Source organism: Trichomycterus rosablanca, chromosome 8, assembly GCF_030014385.1.
Source record: "Trichomycterus rosablanca isolate fTriRos1 chromosome 8, fTriRos1.hap1, whole genome shotgun sequence".
NCBI classification, from domain to species: domain Eukaryota; kingdom Metazoa; phylum Chordata; class Actinopteri; order Siluriformes; family Trichomycteridae; genus Trichomycterus; species Trichomycterus rosablanca.
The window spans coordinates 11,110,547-11,132,762 of record NC_085995.1 but is presented as its reverse complement, the minus strand read 5'-3'; the positions used below and the strand labels follow the sequence as shown (position 1 = coordinate 11,132,762).

General features: G+C 37.7%; 1 protein-coding gene across 1 annotated transcript in view; it reads right to left on the bottom strand.

Moving 5' to 3' along the window:
* Nucleotides 1–11,076, bottom strand: part of slc7a11 (solute carrier family 7 member 11) — a 47,950-nt gene extending 36,874 nt beyond the window's left edge. The window contains exon 1 of the mRNA XM_063000971.1: nt 10,836–11,076. Within this exon, the coding sequence (XP_062857041.1) occupies nt 10,836–11,076 (241 nt within the window). The remainder of the gene's footprint in view (nt 1–10,835) is intronic.
* Nucleotides 11,077–22,216: the final 11,140 nt, after the last annotated feature.

Sequence of the window (22,216 nt, the reverse complement as noted above, 5' to 3'; positions counted from 1 at the left end):
GTTCATCTTGCTGGTAAACAAGGTGTTGCAAATAAGGTTTGCAGCCAAAATCCTAAACAAGCTGTTTATTTTAGTTCAGATGATAAGACACCAAACTGGCTATCATGTTGCACACTACCCTGCACATCAACTTATCTTCCCACCTAAATTGCCTAAAAAAATAACTCTTGCAGTTTTGCACAATGTGATGGAATTATTTTTTTATTATGCTACAACCAGTGCTACATTAGTTAGAGCAAGGGTTTTCAACCTTTTTGGACATTCCGTGTGCCGACCTCGAATTGCCGATCTACCACTCTGTGTTAATAGCCAATTTAATTAAGCGTTCCACCTGTAAGAAAAGCGAGTCACACAAAATGTTCCGTAGTAGCTGGTGTTTATTTGAAACTGCAGCATTCATTAATAACAGTGAAAACGGAGAGATGACTGAGGAGAGAAACTCAGAACATGCACACGCTTTACTTCATACGAATCGACTCCTGAATCACTTATAGCGATATTGTGAACAGAGCATCTCCCACTATACACCTCTCTTAAAGACACACACACATGTCCTATAACACCAGTCATTGTTTTTGTCACCGATTTATCTTCACTGTTTGCCTTATTTTTAAGTTTTGCTAGCTAACGGTCCTTTTTTCAGATCGAGCTGGATTAACGTATTAAATGTGTGTGTGTGTGTGTGTGTGGTCAGAGAGACTAAATAAATATGGTAAAAAATTAATTGCTTTAGTATTAGTTATTAAATATCTCGTAATGTCGCGCCCGTGAAAACCCTTGAGTTAGAGGAGGTTTGGTTGAATTCAGGGCTCTGACTCACTCGGGCATCAGTTTTCTTTATTCTTTATTAAACAATGCCCATTTTTTATCTCACTGTCTTGCCAACAACTGAGATTTTCACTAATTTAAGTAGCTGGCAGAGAGAACAGGGTTTCACTGTAAACTGTAAATAAATCCATTCAGCTGCAATAATTTTACATCATGCTACCACCACCATGTTTTACAGTAAGAATGGAATTACATACAATTATTTAGTACATGCTTTATCCCGATCTACACTACCCTGCACATCAACTTATCTTTTTACCTAAATTGCCTAGAAAAAGCCTTTTTTTATAACTTTAAGTTTTGCATAATGTAATGAGTAATGAGTTGTTATGCTACAACCGGTGCTACATTAGTTGGAGCAGGTTTGGTTTAATTCAGGGCTCTGACTGGGGCATCAATTTTCTTTATTCTTTATTAAACTATGCTCATTGTCTTGCCAACAACTGAGATTTTCACTCATTTAAGTACCTGGCAGACAGAACAGGTTTTCACTGTAAACGGTTTACTTTACCATCAATCCATTCAGCTGCAATAATTTTACATCATGCTACCACCACCATGTTTTACAGTAGGAATGGAAATGCCTTGTTAGATTTACATTACACATATTCCATATAATTATTTAGTAAGGGCTTTATCCTTGATACTAAAGGCCACTCAGGTATGGTTGATGTATGAACAGCATATTCAGGACCACAATTAGAATAAACAGAGTAACACAGTTCCCATTCTAACAACCCCCCTTTAGTTTTAAGGAGAATGGACTTGCTTAAGCAGTGTGGCTGTAATTTAATATTCCGTCCACTTCTTTGTAATGGACTGAACTCCTCTGCATTGGTTGAGTATCTGAGTCTGGTTCCTTGCACTCTCAATCTAAAGAGATCTATTTTGATACATTGTATCATGCTTGTAAACCCTGCATTTGGTTATGTATCTCAGAAGCCTTTGTAGTTTACCAGCTATAACCTAGGAAGAAAACTGTCGGACTATGTAAATAACCTAGATCCGGCTGCAGGATTTACCCCTTGTGCTATAAATAGAGACAAAACAAACTCATGAAGACTGAAGACTTTTAAAAAAATAACCCCCTCCCCTCTGCAAAACCCCTGACTGGATACCAGATAGTTGACAAAGAGCTTTATACCCTAACCCTAGGTGCTGCAAATATCTGAAATATGGACACGGATCAGACACATGCAAGAGAACTCCAACCTTCTGCTGCATGAGAAAAAAAGATTCCCTTAAAACATCTGCAACAGTGGTGAGGGTGACTCTAATATTCAAAGTGAGTCAATCCATAGCAGCAACAAGGCCCCGAAAAAGATAGGCCATCTATAACAACAACCCAATACAAATAAAAAACCATACCCTACAGAGAAGAGACGCCTGCAAAAACATCAAGATGAAAGAAGACAGACCACCCTAAAACCGAAGCGCATCCCCTAGAGGCAGAAGTAAATCTTGTATATCCCTGTCCCCGAACCAGTTGCTGACAAACCCGATCATACAATGGAACTCTCAAAGCCTATAAGCCAGTTTCACTTAACTGCAGCAAAGAGCTACAACCCATAATCCAATAGTTATTTGTCTCCAGGACACTCGGCTGACACAAGACATTACCAAATTGCTGAAGTGCTTTACCACCTATCACAACTATGGACTGAATGTGCATAGGCAGTGTGGCTAAATATCTATTCTAACATTTAGCTTCAAGCAACAGCAGTTCACATGTCCAATATTCTAATCCCTCTCACCCTACCAACTCTAACTGCGGACCAAATGAAATGTATTTATTTAGGATTTTAATGTCATGTTTTACACATTTTGACATTAAAGACCTGAACTGATGAATCTTGTGTAACCAGTAACTACCGTTTCTGTCATGCATGTAACCAAACACAGTCATGGACAATTTTGTATCTCCAGTTCAACTCACTTGCACGTCTTTGGACTGTGGGAGGAAACCCATGTGGACAAGGGGAGAACATGCAAACTCTGCACAGAAAGGACCCAGACTGTTTCACCAGGGACTCGAACCCAGGACCTTCTTGCTGTGAGGCGACAGTGCTATCCACTGAGCCACATGGCTTCCCCGACTTTATAAAATAGTTTACAAACCTACAACGAAAACCTAACTATCTTAAAGAATATCCATGCCCTATTCCAAAAGACAATCAACACAGCTATAAAGCAAAGCTGGAGAACCATAATTAACAGCATAACAGCAAGCACCCCAACTGCAAAAAAAGGCAGGTGTGTGATCACAAATCCAGTAATAGCAGTAAAAAGGGAACTGTGAAACAGCTAGCGGAAACTCAACTCCATTCTGGATGTGGATAGAGGAAAACAAGATCATTTTATTCTCCAATAACACTGAACCAGATGACTAAGACTTTCCAGAAATTCCAAAGCACAGCAACGGTTTTCTGTCCCTATTACTTCAAGTCTTTGACTGGATATGGAAATCTGGAAAAGCCAGCTCCACATGGATGGAAGCAATGGTCATTCATTTCCCCAACTAGGAAAAGACCCAAAGTGATCATGCTGACAAGCAACATTTGTAAGACAATGGACCATGTACCATTTATCTGAGATGCACTCTTTAGGAAAGAGCATGCCGTGGTAGTATTCTTTAACCTAGATAAGGTGTATACCACTACCTGGAGACTCTGCATCCTAAGAGACCTAGACCACACTGGCTTTAGGGGCTGTCTCTCGAGTTTTATAGCTTCTTAACAAACAGGCACTAAAAGTAAAAGTCAACAATACCTGCTCACACACAGGAAATAGGAGTTAACCTCTTAAACCTCAAAATAAACACTGTAGCATGTGAGATACCACTGTGCACTTTCTGAAGCTTGTACATACAGGGGTTGGACAAAATAACTGAAACACCTGTCATTTTAGTGTGGTAGGTTTCATGGCTAAATTGGACCAGTCTGGTGGCCAATCTTCATTAATTGCACATTGCACCAGTAAGAGCAGAGTGTGAAGGTTCAATTAGCAGGGTAAGAGCACATTTTTGCTCAAAATATTGCAATGCACACAACATTATGGGTGACACACCAGAGTTCAAAAGAGGACAAATTGTTGGTACACGTCTTGCTGGCGCATCTGTGACCAAGACAGCAAGTCTTTGTGATGTATCAAGAGCCACGGTATCCAGGGTAATGTCAGCATACCACCAAGAAGGACAAACCACATCCAACAGGATTAACTGTGGACGCAAGAGGAAGCTGTCTGAAAGGGATGTTCGGGTGCTAACCCAGATTGTATCCAAAAAACATAAAACCACGGCTGCCCAAATCACGGCAGAATTAAATGTGCACCTCAACTCTCCTGTTTCCACCAGAACTGTCCGTCGGGAGCTCCACAGGGTCAATATACACGGCCGGGCTGCTATAGCCAAACCTTTGGTCACTCGTGCCGATGCCAAACGTCGGTTTCAATGGTGCAAGGAGCGCAAATCTTGGGCTGTGGACAATGTGAAACATGTATTGTTCTCTGATGAGTCCACCTTTACTGTTTTCCCCACATCCGGGAGAGTTACGGTGTGGAGAAGCCCCAAAGAAGCGTACCACCCAGACTGTTGCATGCCCAGAGTGAAGCATGGGGGTGGATCAGTGATGGTTTGGGCTGCCATATCATGGCATTCCCTTGGCCCAATACTTGTGCTAGATGGGCGCGTCACTGCCAAGGACTACCGAACCATTCTGGAGGACCATGTGCATCCAATGGCGGTGCCGTGTATCAGGATGACAATGCACCAATACACACAGCAAGACTGGTGAAAGATTGGTTTGATGAACATGAAAGTGAAGTTGAACATCTCCCATGGCCTGCACAGTCACCAGATCTAAATATTATTGAGCCACTTTGGGGTGTTTTGGAGAAGCGAGTCAGGAAACGTTTTCCTCCACCAGCATCACGTAGTGACCTGGCCACTATCCTGCAAGAAGAATGGCTCAAAATCCCTCTGACCACTGTGCAGGACTTGTATATGTCATTTCCAAGACGAATTGACGCTGTATTGGCCGCAAAAGGAGGCCCTACACCATACTAATAAATTATTGTGGTCTAAAACCAGGTGTTTCAGTTATTTTGTCCAACCCCTGTAGATGACCTAAGCATTGGATACCAAAAAAAAAATATGAGCACCATAGAATGACAACCACCAAGTTGTCTTTTTCTCCCACACATTAAGATGCTGAAAAAAACTGTCTAAAAAAATGAAATATATAAAATTTTATTAAATAGAAATATTGAATGGCTCAATGCAACGACACAAAGCCCCATACATTAAAAATAAATAGCAGACAGAATGTAACACATACATCAGAAAGAAATTAAATGAAATATGTCCCAACATAGGTTTCTGACTAAAGACATTCCCAGGAAATCTAGGGAACTAAGTGGTGTGCACTAGATGTCTCATCGGTAAGATCCTACCTGATTTTCATTCGAGTAGCGTATAAGAGGCGGAGTATGCAATATGAGGTTGTCCTAGCAATCATGTTAGTGTAACAAACTTTTCTATGCTGTAGCGTGCTGATAATGTTTGATGTTTACGTATTGAATGCATTTTGTCCCTTTAAAGTGTGCTTCTCTACACATGTGATCATCTCACTGTAGTCTGTGCTGCGCTTGTTCAAAAGAACAAGCCTGTTAAGTGTTACGCTTCCAATAATTAGTCTATGTACAGTTTATTTCCTACTTTATAAACTCAGCAAACTCTAAAGACGCTCGGTTACACTAGCAATCGGTTAGAAAAAATGTCCAAGATGTTGAAATCTAAAGCAGCTAAAAACATGACTCAGAAAAATGAATTTGGAAAACTCCCAACCTATTATGTGGACGCAAAGGGGAGTGTGTCATATTACGGACGAATATTTTTGCCTTTAAGAGGGAGCTATTAAGGTAGGCTGTGCTGTGTTTTGTAACTTCCATTGATTCTATCATTTAATTTATAAGAGTTATTTAATGACTGTTGTAAAATTTGGTAGTTCTCTTTAAAAACCTGTGAAATCCAAGATTTTTGTAAAACGGGGTCTGTGAAATTAAGCACATTTTCCCTTAAACTAAGTAGGATCCTACTCATTGGGCACACAAGACAACATTCACACCTGATAAAGGATGAAGAACCTCCAGTCTGCAAGACCTGACAAACCCTGAATACTATAGAACATTAGTGTACAGAATGCCCCAGATACCTACAAGAGAGACAACAATAATCAACTAGGATTTTTTTTTAAACCAAGACAAAGCAGAAACTTGCAACTATGAGACTGAAAATGCATATATAAGTTCACCATAATAAAACAACTGGTAAATGCTATAAAGGAATGGTAAAAAAAGAATAAGACTTTATATACACAGCATTCCTTCCAACTAATAAACAGTATTAAAAAAAACTAGTCTGGCGACAGGGCCAGGGGTGCCCGATGCTAGTGCGAAGCGAAGGCTAGCCCATCTTGTCAAATTCCGCAGGGCTAATGTAGCACAAATTGCTGACAAAAATCTGTCTGCAAAAATGTCAGCTGCTTGTATGAGGTTGGGTAGCCACAGCCACCTACAATGGGTGTGCTGAACAAATAAGTCAGATCCACAGAGGCCCTATCATAAAACTGGGTGCCAGATACCACAGCACACCTTCAAAGGTCTTGGAAAATCCATGCCCTGGGTCAGGGTTGTTTTTTGTTGCACAAGTGACCTTTTTTCTATTTTAGACCTTAGTTATATTGTATTATTGCTCAACCAAACTAAACAGCAGGAATTGCATTTTAGCATACATTTTCTTTGGTGCTATAACTGATTTAAAATTGCATATACTGTAAAATGAGGATTATAATGTATTATGCACATTTATCCTTTGTATTTGCAAATAGACTGTACCTGGAAACACTGGGCACATGCTGGGCACATTTCAAGATTGAAACCCAGGTACTCTGGAGCTTTGTGGCACCCACATTATTTGCAGTGCCACTCTTGGGAAATAGTGTTTTGATAATAAGGAAAAAGTTACATTTACTGCATTTAGCAGACCCCTTTATCCAAAGCGACTTACAGTACTGGGACAGTATACTGTCTGAGCAATTGAAGGTTAAGGGCCTTGCTCAGGAACCCAACAGCAGCAACCTGGCAGTGGTGGGGCTTGAACCAGCGACTGTCTAATTACCAGGCCAGTACCTTAACTGGTGGAGTACAACTGCTCAACATTTATAGCAATTAAATACTGCAACCAAATTATTATTATTTTTTTTTTTTTTACAAAATCTAGAGATACTTTAAATGGGTAATTATGCTCAGTCTAACAGTCTAAGGTGTTTATGTGGTTCAAAACTCATGAAGTTCACATAAATAACAATTAAAAAAATAAAGTGAATATATTAAAGTTAAGTGAATAGCTTATGTTTATAAGTAAACATAAATAAATAAAAAGTTCTTCTAGAGGAAAATATACAATATTATGGAGTTTAAGCGGTTACCTTAAAATTAGTCTGCAATTATAAGTAGAGATTAATCAACATGATTAGTGTTATTTTCACTTTATTTTCATTTTTAACCAATGCTGTATCCTGGTCAGGCTCACAGTGACTATGTCTTCCCTGGATTCCCTGTGCACAATGCAGTGACGCACCCCAGACAGGATGCCAATCCAAGGTGTGTGTGGACCACACCTGGGCATTGAAAGGCCCACGGGCCATTTCTGGCCCTTTGGCTGTCCCCAACCGGCCCGCATGAGGTCAGTGGCGTAAATGAATGTACATCACATATTTAATACAATAGGATTGTTCTTATTTAGACCACTATTTATTTAAATGTATGTAAGTTTCAATGTGTATGAGTGTATCCAGCTTCACCGTAATGTGTTGGCGAACAGAACTGAATGTGATTCATAGGGACGGTCGAGTTTTAATAAGACATGGAGGTCTAAGTATTTACTCAGATGTAAAGCTGTTTAAGGCTCACAATTTAAATCTAGGGTTAAAATCGCCATTATGGTACTAAACACACAGAGAAATACAAGAACTTGACTGATGCAGAGCGTCACACCTGAAGCTTTGCTAGCTAAACTGCAAAATCAACAAGGACTTTTTACTAAGTCTTACACATCCAGGACTGAGGCAGACAAGACCAGCTTTGTGATATTCAAAAAGAATATCCAACATTAACAAAGGACTGAAAAACAGCAAATAAGGTAAATAGACTCCAAACTAAATAGCGATAGCACTAAAGTGTGTAAAACTAATTTAAAAGCCTGCACTTGTTTTCAAAAAAGTTGATTAAATAGTGAAATAATGTTGATGTTTTTGCTCTTCCTACTTTTTATTTTCATTGCCTGAATTGTAACATCTACTCTTAACAGTAACAGCTTATCAGAACTGTACAATGTACTGCTTTTCATAATACAACTAATGCACTGCTTGTTATAATACAGTAGACCCTTGAGTTACAAACGGTTTACCATACGAACATTTTGGGTTACGAGCGATCTTTTTCAACTTAACGTATGAACAAATTTCGGATTACGAACCAAACCGCGAAACAAGTGACATCACGAGCAAGTTGACTCCAAGCGTCTCTCTCTCTCTCTCTCTCTCTCTCTCAGTGAGCAAACATTTGGACAGCGGACGGTGTTTTTCCGATGTTTTCTTTATATTTTGTAAAATTCTATATTAAAATGTCCCCAGAGAGAGAGGTTGTCCTAGCAATCATGTTAGTGTAACAAACTTTTCTATGCTGTAGTGTGCTGATAATGTTTGATGTGTTTACGTATTGAATGCATTTTGTCCCTTTAAAGTGTGCTTCTCTACACATGTGATCATCTCACATGTAGTCTGTGCTGCGCTTGTTCAAAAGAACAAGCCTGTTAAGTGTTACGCTTCCAATAATTAGTCTATGTACAGTTTATTTCCTACTTTATAAACTCAGCAAACTCTAAAGACGCTCGGTTACACTAGCAATCGGTTAGAAAAAATGTCCAAGATGTTGAAATCTAAAGCAGCTAAAAACATGACTCAGAAAAATGAATTTGGAAAAGTCCCAACCTATTATGTGGAAGCAAAGGGGAGTGTGTCATATTACAGACGAATATTTTTGCCTTTAAGAGGGAGCTGTTAAGGTAGGCTGTGCTGTGTTTTGTAACTTCCATTGATTCTATAATTTAATTTATAAGAGTTATTTAATGACTGTTGTAAAATTTGGTAATTCTCTTTAAAAACCTGTGAAATCCAAGATTTTTGTATTATTTTTGTAAATAATACAGTAGACCCTTGAGTTACAAACGGTTTACCATACGAACATTTTGGGTTACGAGCGATCTTTTTCAACTTAACGTATGAACAAATTTCGGATTACGAACCGAACCGCGAAACAAGTGACATCACGAGCAAGTTGACTCCAAGCGTCTCTCTCTCTCTCTCAGTGAGCAAACATTTGGACAGCGGACGGTGTTTTTCCGATGTTTTCTTTATATTTTGTAAAATTCTATATTAAAATGTCCCCAGAGAGAGTGCAGAAAAAGCGCAGTTTTTTGTTGTTGTAAAATTACTCCTGCCAGTAGCTGTCACTGTGTATCAGACAGAGAAGACAGTGAGTAAGAGAGAAGAAGGAAGTTATTCTTTCATGAAATTACACCTACAAAATACAACGCTATTAAAATAAAGAAGGAAATAATAATAATAATAATTTAAGATTTAAGGCCAAATATAGTTGTATTTATAATAAAAAAGACCATTTAAGACATTAGAAAGGTTAGGTAAGACGGTGGTTTGGGAGGTCTGGCACGGATTAATTCTATTTACATTATTTCTTATGGGAAAAATAGGTTTAACTAATGAACATTTTGACTTAAGAACAGCCCTTTGGAACCAATTAAGTTCATCATATAGGTCCGGCCCTTCACAACAGTCTCAGTTTCTTATGTGGCCCCTTTAAAAATTTAATTGCCCACCTCTGGTGTAGACAGAAACCGGCCGATAGCACCACTGGGGATTCGAACTCTGGATCCCAGCAGTGGTGGGCTGGTGTAATTAACAATTGCAACACCCAAGTGTTATATAAGTGTTATATAAGTGTTAAAGTCATTTGTAAATGTTAATGCCTTAATTTAAATTTTATTTAAAAATGTAGCCAGATCTTTGTTATATTATTATCCAAATATTTTATTCAAATGATTTGGTTTATTTTAATTAATATACTGGACTAGTAATGAGAAGTTTGCCGGTTCAAGCTCTACGTTGTTAGGCCCCTTATCAAGGCCCTTACCCCTCAGTTGCTCATATCATATTAAGTCATAATAATAAGTCGGTTTGGATAAAAGTGTCTGCTAAATGCTATAAATGTAAATGTAGTACGCCGGTTTCACTGTTTAGAGTGAGTAAACTCTATATAAATGCCCATGGTTTTAGATTATCAAACAATTTTATGGTCAGGTGTCCACATACTTTTGTCCATGAAGTTCAACTTAATGTAATGTTATGATAACTTGATTGTAGAAAATGCTATTTAAAAAAGTTATAACATCTGAAATATAGGCAGATATATTCCTTACAGTGTTGATCTAAATTTGCAGTTAGAACAATAAGAGGCTAATAAAAGCCAAGAAGAAGTGTTTTGTTTGTGTTTCTTATCTGAGGCCTCTTTTTTGAGTGTGTTATAAATAAACCATGGAAAAAAGGGTCATGTCCCTTTAAGAACACCCGTTCTCTTCTTAGCGTAGTATAGTGTGTGCCGCTAAGCTAATGACTGACTGCAGCTCACAGTGAGGAAGCTGTTAAATTACTACACATGGTTTCAACATGTGGTCAGATGGGTGTTCCTTCCCAGCAGACATAACTAGTTCTAGGACAATAAGAGTGTGTCATGAACGTTAAAAATGATACACTCAGAACTGGAAAGTTCTTGACTGTGACTTTGGGCAACATTGTGTTTAGATTTGCATTAGTAAGCTTTCAACTTCACAACACAAGACCTAAGCACATATTGGGTGATTCATCAGTACTCACCGAATAATGACAAGACCCCGCAGGCCACCCACATCACCAGGGACATGCCCACGCTGCCCGAGTTCTTCAGGATCCCCTTCGGTGAGATGAAGATCCCTGCGCCAATGATGGTCCCAACGATGATGGAGATTCCCCGCAGTAGCGTGACTTTCTTCTTGAGCTCCACTTTTTTCTCTTTCTGGGGGCTCCCACTTGCCTTTGTAAAGTTGTTTGCATGCCCATTCTGAATCAAAGGCGCCATCTTATTCACTCACACAAGCATACAGTCACACTAGGATGCACGCATACACACACACACAGTCTCACACACTCGGCTAGCGTTTTATACTCGTCAGAGTTGGGCCTCTTCTGAAAGGAACTAGGTATTTCCACTATTCAAATAAATAAATAAATAAAAATACGCTGCCTGCAGACTAAACTAACTGCTGAAAAGTTAAAGTCCTTTTCCCCATTTCCTTTGTACACTCACAGTCCTCCTTTTTTCAGTCCTGTCCTTAAATTAGGAGGGCTGGGGAGGAGTGGCTGCTGCGTGTAGATCAAAAGAGTCTTAGTCATGATGCAACAGCAGAGTGTCACAGGCTCTCGTTTACGTGAGCAAACATAACACTTACTCAGACGGTTGGAGGAAGGAACCAGTTCCTTTTTCTTCTCTTTTTTTCTTACTGGTCAAACATGGTTCTATGCACTTTTTTTTCCCAGTTTCTAGCTCATGTGTCCTGATTACTAAGTTCTTGAGCACCGGCCTAAAGGCGAATTCTTCTTACAAAGCAAAAAAGAGCTGAAAGGAAGGCTTTCTTTTTAACTGTTGTATAAAACCCCCATGGAATGCTTTTTAATGTTGCTTTAGGTTGTCTGCTCACACAGGCGCTAAATAGATTTTGAGGCCAAGCTGTGATAAAGTTAAACATTAGCAGGTGTATAAAATTAACACTAATATATTTACATTTACATTTTCAGCATTTAGCAGACGCCTTTATCCAAAGCAACTTACACAATGAGCTGAACACAATGAGCAATTGAGGGTTAAGGGTCTTGCTCAGGGACCCAACAGTGGCAACTTGGTGGTGGCGGGGCTTGAACCGGCAACCTTCTGTTTACTAGTCCAGTACCTTAACCACTGAGCTATCACTGCCCTTTTGTAATATTTCTATTACAAAATAAAATATTTATATTTTCTTAATTCTATTGAAATAAATTATTCTATTATCTCGATTCTTCCTTTCTGTGTACAGGTAAATGCTGTGTGTATGTTTAATCCCTCCCATCTGTGGGTATATGGAGCTACTGCAATAAAAAATAACTAAATAATAATAATGACAATAAATATTATTTTATTTTAATATTATTTTAAAGCATTATTTTTAATTTTTTTTTATTTAATTTGATTTATTTTTAATTTTATGGTAATTATTTATTATTTATTATTATGCATTTTTTTATTATTGTAATATTATGTTACTATATTATAATCAATAGTAATAATAATTATAATTATAAGAATAATAATAGATATTATTTTATATTAATTTAATGCAAAGCTCTGCAATAAAATAATAATGACAATAAATATTATTTTGTGTTAATATTATTTTAAAGCATTATTTTTAATTTTTTAATTTTATTTATTTTTAATTTAAATGTACTTTTAATTATTTCATTATTTAATTATTATGCATTTTATTTATTATTTTAATAGTATATTACTATATTATTTATTATATTATCAATAGTAATTGTTTTATATTGTTTTAATATTAGTTTAATGCAAAGCTCTGCAATAAAATAATAATAATAAATATTATTTTATATTATTTTAATTTTATTCTAATGCATTAAAATAATAATAATATAAAATATTACAACTGACCTCACACCACCTTTAACAAACCCTTTGTTTCACTGGGAGTAAATTTATTTACAACCAACACCTACAAAACAAATACTCCCTTATGTTCATTGGGTGATGCAAAACATACATAACCTTATTCTCTATGTGTCCAAATATGGCCTAAAGTCATTTTGTCTGTCTAATTAAAGTTGAACCCAGAAATGTTATAGCATTAGCAACCATCATAACAACATGCAGAAAACGTTCAGCAGATATTCAAATTTATTTTGGAAAACAGAGCTGGGGCGAACAGTTGAAAATCTATTATGGCATAGGAATACTATAAATTGCTTATATCAGGCAATAATTTTAATCACACTAAATCAGAACCAAAGCAATTATTCACAACATGGCCAAAAGTATGTGGACAACCCTCCTTTTTAAATTCTTGTCTTAACCCATTTGGTTGAGCTTACTTTGAGTCTAAATACTTGGGTAAAAAATACGTTGTATTTAAATAATCTTGGTTGGGCCATATCTACTCTTTGGTTGACACATGTTAAACTCAAAAAATTAGAAGTTGGTTTTAAGAAAACAGCGTTTTTAACCTTTATGTTAACTTGAAGCTAGCAGTTGAAAAGTCATCCATTATTTTATGATCATCTCAACTGTTTGGTAGAGGTTCATTAAAAAATACTGTGTGCACTAGAAAAATATTAATTTCTTGTTGTTGGTATAGTCTCAAGAAACTAATAAATAAAAATAAATCATTTTTAAACATTATTTTCTTGGTGAGACCATTAAAGGTTTAGGGTGTTTTAGCCACAACCATTGCTAACAGGTGTAAACAATGTAAACAGCATGAAAACAGTAGAGAAAATGACCTTCACTTGTTTAAGCATTGCTGTGGCCTTGTACATGAAGCAAGCTTTATAAAGACATGGTTTTATGTGAAGAAATCTACGTGACTTGTACAGAGCTCTGATCTCGACCCCATCAAACCAGTTTGGGATAAATTAAAACATTGATCTCAAAACAGACATTTGGCCAATTTCTAATGTATTTATAAGCTACATTTTACTTTAATGGTGCTACCAGCTCATAACTGAAAAATGTAGGAACATGCCCACACGGAATGCAGTGGAACATGTTGTAGCTTATAATTGTTTCATTCAAAAAGTTGCCGTATCATCATTCAGTGTGCATTTATGCAATTAGGAAATGCCAGGAATCAGTTTGTCATTTTGCCAGATTGTGTAATAGCTTATCCAGTGTTATGGAAACTATTGTCCAGAGAGTATGCAATTCAGACTGGAATAAAAATCTTTGTAAGTTTGTGATTAAATGATTTAAATTTTTATTAGCTACACCTAACATACAGGTGACATTTATGTATACATTTACACTGATCAGCCATTACATTAAAACCACCTCATTGTTTCTACACACACCATCCATTTTATCAGCTTCACTTACCATGGAGTTGTAGTTCTACAATTACTGACTGTAGTTCATCTGTTTCTCTGCATGCTTTTTTAGCCTGCTTTCACCCTGTTCTTCAATGGTCAGGACCCCCACAGGACCACCATAGAGCAGGTATTATGTAGGTGGTGGACCACTCTCAGCACTGCAGTGACACTGACATGTTGGTGGTGTGTTAGTGTGTGTTGTGCTGGTATGAGTGGATCAGACACAGCAGTGTTGCTGGAGTTTTTGTATACCGTGTCCACTCACTGTCCACTCTATTAGACATTCCTACCTAGTTGGTCCACCTTGTAGATGTAAAGTCAGAGACGATCGCTCATCTATTGCTGCTGTTTGAGTTGGTTATCTTCTAGACCTTCATCAGTGGTCACAGGACGCTGCCTATGGGGCGCTGTTGACTGGATATATTTTTGGTTGGTGGACTATTCTCAGTCCTGCAGTGACAGTGAGATGTTTTAAAAAACTCCATCAGCACTGCAGTGTCTTATCCACTCATACCAGCACAGCACACACTAACACACCACCATCAGCAACACTGCAGTGCTGAGAATGATCCACCACCCAAATAATACCTGCTCTGTTGTGGTCCTGTGGGTCCTGACCAGTGATGGCATAGTTACCTTGAAAAAGTAATCTGATTAAGTTACTTTTTAAAGGAGTAATCAGTAATCAGTAGTTACTTTATGGATTACTTGATTTTCAAAGTAACTAAGTTAGATTACAAGTTACTTTATTAGTTATATAATGCGGTCCGCTAATGTATCCCATAATGCAACTGGAGCTGCGTAGGCGATTGAAGCGGAATAAGAAACAAGAAAGATAGCGGAAAACGGAGTCCTCTGTTCACAAGTGTAAGTAAGATAAATAAAATAAAATTTTTTAAAGACAAATAAATAACAAAAAGACGATAAATATCCTACATTTTGGCGAGTGGGGTTTGTAATGAGTCTGTAACTATAAGTATGCGATTCCGGACGCAGCCCGTGACTTAATTGTCGCATAGGACAGACGTCACTCCCCGAGACGCAAGAAGAAAGCAAAAATATATCTTTTTACTAAGGAAAATGACAAAAATAGTAACACACAGTAACTTGGATAAGTAACTTTAATCTGATTACTGGATTGGAAAAAGTAACGCGTTAGATTACTCGTTACTGAAGAATGTGGTCAGACATCAGTGGTCTTGACCATTGAAGAACATGATGAAAGGGGGCTAACAAAGCATGCAGAGAAACAGATGGACTACAGTCAGTAATTGTAGAACTACAAAGTGCTTCTTTATGGTAAGTGGAGCTGATAAAATGGGAAGTGTGTATAGAAACAAGGAGGTGGTTTTAATGTTATGGCTGATCAGGTATGTATGTTTTTTTTAATTATATTGCAATAAATAATAGTAATAATTAAAAAACAAATATTAGAACTGACCTCTCACCACCTTTAACAAACCTTCTGTGTCACTAGGAGTAAATTTCTCTACAATAAACACCTATAAAACAAACACTCCCTTATGTCCATTAGGTGATGCCCAACATACATAATCTTGTTCTCTATTTGAGAATACAATCTACTCCTAAAGTCATTTTGTCTATAGTATTTTTGGTATTTTATATAGAACCACACAACAAGCCAAACCCAGAACTGTTTCAGTATTAGCTACCATCATAATGACAATGCAAAAAAAGTTTTTTTGTAATTGGAAAAAACTTCTAAAAGAATCAGCATATTCAGATCTCTTGTGGTAAACCGGGTTGTGCAACCTACTTTAAATTGTACTAATTAAGCTACAAAAGCAAAAATGAAAATTAGTGTATCAATAAAAAGAACATACCTAAGAGGTAAAGGCAACAATCTGGGAAAACTTAAATTGCAACAGTAGTCTAAACCTGATTGAACAATTTAATATTGTGTGTCAGTGCATCTGTGGTGGTATGAAAATGTTATACATTTCTCATATCAAAACATAATTCTGATCACACTAAATCAGACCCAAACATCATATTATACACAACTTGGTCAAAAGTATGTGGACACCCCTTTCTTCTAATTATTGTGTTCAGGTGTTTTAGCCACAACCACTGCTGACAGGTGTACAGTATAGAAAATCAACTTTGGAAACAGTATGGAAAATGACCCTCTCTTGTTTTAGCATTGCTGTGGCTCTGTGCATGAAGCAAACTTTATAAAGACATAGTTTGGCTTATTAGAACTTTCTTTTTAGTTCTAGTGACCTTGCAAATTCACACAGACTGTTAGTCACAAAGGAAAGGGGGATATTATTGTTAGGTGTTCACATATGTTTGGGTTTATAATGAAAAGAGGGTGGCACGGTGGCTAAGTGGGTAGCACTGTCGCCTCACAGCAAGAAGGTCCTGGGTTCGAACCCCAGGTGGGGCGGTCCGGGTCCTTTCTGTGTGGAGTTTGCATGTTCTCCCCGTGTCTGCGTGGGTTTACTCCGGGTGCTCCGGTTTCCTCCCACAGTCCAAAGACATGCAAGTGAGGTGAATTGAAGATACTAAATTGTCCAAGACTCTGCTTGATATAAAAAAAACTTGTGAACTGATAAACCTTGTGTAATGAATAACTACCGTCTCTGTCATGAATGTAACCAAAGTGTAAAAACATGACGTTAAAATCCCAATAAACAAACAAACAAGCATAATGAAAAGACTTCTCAATAAAGGTGTAACTATAAGCTGATCAATAAATGGTTGCACTTTATTAACTGATATGTTTAATAATGTTGCTAAATGAATGAAGGTTATCACTGCATTTGTTTGAGTCACATCCCTTTGTGAGGAACTGCCTTAAAACTGTGGTGATGACTCTGAATACTCAATGCCTACAATTATTAATTGTACTAATTTTGTACACATAAACCAAACTGAATGGTGAAAAATACAGAGGAACCTCGATATAATGGACCTCCATTTAACAGATTTTATTTATTTATTTATTTTTATTTATTTATTATTATTTTTTTAATTTTCCCCCTTTTTCTCCCCCTTTAGCACATCCAATTGTTCAATTTGCATCGTGCTTCCTCTCTGTCTATGCCGAACCCTGCCCTGACCGAGGAGATCGAAGCTAACCCATATCCCCTCCAAAACATGGGAAGCAGCCGGATGCATTTTTGCCACCCACACATTGATGAGTGTTGTGCCACCTAGCGTTGCATGCGGGGAGACACACCCTAAGGGCACTCTTCCTCATCTCTGTGCAGGTGCCTCTAATCAGCCGGCACGATACGATGTCGATTCAATACGATGTACTCAGAATCCAGCTCTGGTTGCAGTGTGTCTTTTTACCGCTGCGCCACCTGAGCGGCTCATTTAACAGATTTTAGATTTACCAAACAAAATCTGGTATCTGAATGTCATGTCCAAAAAGTGTACCAAGACCAGTAGCTCAGTAATTGTCCACTAGTTGACGCACATCTCTGTTTACATGACTGATTGCCTTTCATTCTGTGTTTTGTGCTTAATTATTATTTTTTTTGCTTCTAGTGCTTAGTTATGGCTTTGAAAGACAAGGGAATTGGTAAGCAAAAGAGGGTGCATCTAGGTATTGCTTAAAAGTTAGAACTAATTAAGAAAGTGGAGAGCGGCATTTCTGTCGCTCGTGTATGTAAGGAATATGATTACGTATGAAATATGAAATTTCTCCCCAGTAGTACAGTACATCAATTTTAATATTTATTTTCATATCTGTTTACATTGTTTATTTTATTGTTTATGTGCATGTAATACACCAATCAGGCATAACTGCCCTGCAACATGCCAAAACAGCCCTGCAGCTGTGATGTACTGTGTATTCTGACACCTTTCTATCAGAACCAGCATTAACTTCTTCAGCAATTTGAGCTACAGTATCTTGTCTAACCCTAGTACTGACCACTGCAGACTGGGAACACCCCACAAGAGCTGCAGTTCTAGAGATATTCTGACCCAGTCTAGCCATCATAATTAGTGCTGTGTTTGCGTATATTTTCGCACCCCCTGGAAAAAAGCCTCGCTGTTTCAGACAATCGCATTTTATGGACCAGTGCTCTCGCCTTTTAACATATATATGTCCAGGAGACATCCTTATCAGATCCTGAACATCTCACCTGGCTCTTCTCCACACAAAGTAGCAGTGGTTCTATTACGAGCTCCTCATAGTTTGTTGACCTTCTCACCTTATCACAGAGAATATGCCCAGCAACCCATTTCAAAAACCTAATTTTGGCTGCCTGTACCTGTGATTTTACCCAAAAGTAATGGTTACCCATAGGTAGGGTGGTCAGCTGGTTAATTGAAAGCTTTTCTTTATGGATCAGCTCCCCCTTTACCATCAAAGTCTGGTACAGCAGCTGCAACTAACCAAGAGTCGATCTCATGATCCAACTTCCCATTGCTTGTTAACAAGAATGAACTCCTTCATTTGGAGTTGGTTCTTACCCCCTACCCCAAGGGAGCATACAATCTTTTTTTTTAAAATAACCATGGCCTTAGACTTGGAGGTGCTAACCTGTATACCCTCCACTTCATACTCGGCTGCAAATTTCTCAGGTGCACACTGAAGGCCTTCATACCAAGAAGCCAAAAGGACATCACCATCTGTAAATAGCAAAAATTACACGTTCCAAACCCCTCCCATAAGCCCTTCTGTCTCAGGTTTCGCCTGCTAAGTTTGGAACAAGGGGACAGTTTGCCTTTTAACAGCCAAAACAACAATGGAGAGCCTTTAAGGCTAGTCTATGAATGTCCTTGAGTAATCCAGACAAAGACTCAACATCTGTGGAGGGGCAGTTCACAGGTGCACAACATACAATCTGATAGAGTTTGCAGATATATAGGACTACTAAATTCACAAGAAAATGTGCATAATTTCACCGACCTCGTTTTTAAAAAATCACAGATCAGTTTGCGCCTCATAGTGCAAATAAACCAATAAATGTAAGGCACCTGAATGCTATACAAATGAAAAATGCCGCTAAACACAAACCGCACAGCAAAATGCACATGACACGAGAAACAGCTCATTTCATGGTCTGTGACACAACTTTCATGGTCATGAAGGAGATAGGGCTTTACAGATATGTATCCAGAAACACCTGTAGTTGTATTTCATTTGTATTATATATATATATACAGGTCCTTCTCAAAAAATTAGCATATTGTGATAAAGTTCATTATTTTCCATAATGTAATGATAAAAATTAAACTTTCATATATTTTAGATTCATTGCACACCAACTGAAATATTTCAGGTCTTTTATTGTTTTAATACTGATGATTTTGGCATACAGCTCATGAAAACCCAAAATTCCTATCTCAAAAAATTAGCATATCATGAAAAGGTTCTCTAAACGAGCTATTAACCTAATCATCTGAATCAACGAATTAACTCTAAACACCTGCAAAAGATTCCTGAGGCTTTTAAAAACTCCCAGCCTGGTTCATTACTCAAAACTGCAATCATGGGTAAGACTGCCGACCTGACTGCTGTCCAGAAGGCCATCATTGACACCCTCAAGCAAGAGGGTGAAATTTCTGAACGAATAGGCTGTTCCCAGAGTGCTGTATCAAGGCACCTCAGTGGGAAGTCTGTGGGAAGGAAAAAGTGTGGCAGAAAACGCTGCACAACGAGAAGAGGTGACCGGACCCTGAGGAAGATTGTGGAGAAGGGCCGATTCCAGACCTTGGGGGACCTGCGGAAGCAGTGGACTGAGTCTGGAGTAGAAACATCCAGAGCCACCGTGCACAGGCGTGTGCAGGAAATGGGCTACAGGTGCCGCATTCCCCAGGTCAAGCCACTTTTGAACCAGAAACGGCGGCAGAAGCGCCTGACCTGGGCTACAGAGAAGCAGCACTGGACTGTTGCTCAGTGGTCCAAAGTACTGTTTTCGGAAATCAAGGTGCCAGAGTCTGGAGGAAGACTGGGGAGAAGGAAATGCCAAAATGCCTGAAGTCCAGTGTCAAGTACCCACAGTCAGTGATGGTCTGGGGTGCCATGTCAGCTGCTGGTGTTGGTCCACTGTGTTTTATCAAGGGCAGGGTCAATGCAGCTAGCTATCAGGAGATTTTGGAGCACTTCATGCTTCCATCTGCTGAAAAGCTTTATGGAGATGAAGATTTCATTTTTCAGCACGACCTGGCACCTGCTCACAGTGCCAAAACCACTGGTGAATGGTTTACTGACCATGGTATTACTGTGCTCAATTGGCCTGCCAACTCTCCTGACCTGAACCCCATAGAGAATCTGTGGGATATTGTGAAGAGAAAGTTGAGAGACACAAGACCCAACACTCTGGATGAGCTTAAGGCCGCTATCGAAGCATCCTGGGCCTCCATAACACCTCAGCAGTGCCACAGGCTGATTGCCTCCATGCCACGCCGCATTGAAGCAGTCATTTCTGCAAAAGGATTCCCGACCAAGTATTGAGTGCATGACTGAACATAATTATTTGAAGGTTGACTTTTTTTGTATTAAAAACACTTTTCTTTTATTGGTCGGATGAAATATGCTAATTTTTTGAGATTTGGGGTTTTCATGAGCTGTATGCCAAAATCATCAGTATTAAAACAATAAAAGACCTGAAATATTTCAGTTGGTGTGCAATGAATCTAAAATATATGAAAGTTTAATTTTTATCATTACATTATGGAAAATAATGAACTTTATCACAATATGCTAATTTTTTGAGAAGGACCTGTATATATATATATATATATACAGTATATGGGCTATAGTAATTGCATACTCGTAAATTTCACCTGTATGGTAGGTGTTTCTTAAAAATAATTAAATAATAATTAAATAATCGGTCAGATAGGTATGTGTAAATAGGTGTCAGATATACAGTATATATATATATATATATATATATATATATGTGTATATATATGTATGTGTATATACAGTATATATATATATATATGTATATATATATATATATATACATATATATATGTATATATATGTATGTGTATATACAGTATATATATAGGCTATATATATATATATATATATATATATATATATATATATATATATATATATATATACAGTATATATATTAGGGCTGTCGAAGTTAACGCGATAATAACGCATTAACGCAATCTCAATTTAACGCGATTAAAAAAAATAGTGCCGTTAACGCAGATTCTAGTTCATGTTGAGACTTGACTGGTAGAACCAACGTTTTAATGTCGGACTTGCCACCGTTGTTCATTTGCGGTTTGTTAAAATAATATAACTGAGCGTTGTAGGGATGCACTTGCATAATAAAGAAATAAATACACGGTATATTCACAAGTTGTCGGGAGCAAAACACTTTATTAACTTAATCTGTTACGGCACTGAATACCGGAGTCAAGCACGCTAGTCCATGAACTATGGAAGCCCCAAAAGGGTCAAAACACACTCACTTCGTGTAGAAACGTCCACTTTTCACATTTCACTTAAAAAACCTTGTTTTCTATAACATTTACACAGATTTTATTTAATGCGATTAATCGCGATTAACTATATGAAACTCTGAGATTAATCGCGATAAAAATTTTTAATCGTTTGACAGCCCTAATATATATATATATATATATATATATATATATATATATATATATATATATATATATATATATATATATATATATATATATATATATATTGCTCTGTACACCCTATTTACAAATTAAAATCCTCACTGACCAGATTTTATTTGGGTGGTGGACCATTCTCAGCATTGCAGTGACACAAACATGGTAATATAAGATAGTCTGTGTTGTACATGTGTAGTATTAATGTAGTTTGTTTAATAGTGTTGTTGGAGTTTTAATTTTACCTTATAATCAGTGCTTGGATGAGAATAGATAAACAGATATACTTTAGATAGATATACTTTATTTGTCACATATACAGGTGTAGAGTACAATGAAATTCTTTCTTCGCATATCCCAGCTTGTTTGCCATCGTACGGCGCCCCTGGAGCAGACAGGGTTAATGGCCTTGCTCAAGGGCCCAACAGTGGCTGCATAGCAGAGCCTGGATTTGAACCGCCTTTGAAAGCTCTACCCACTTATAACGA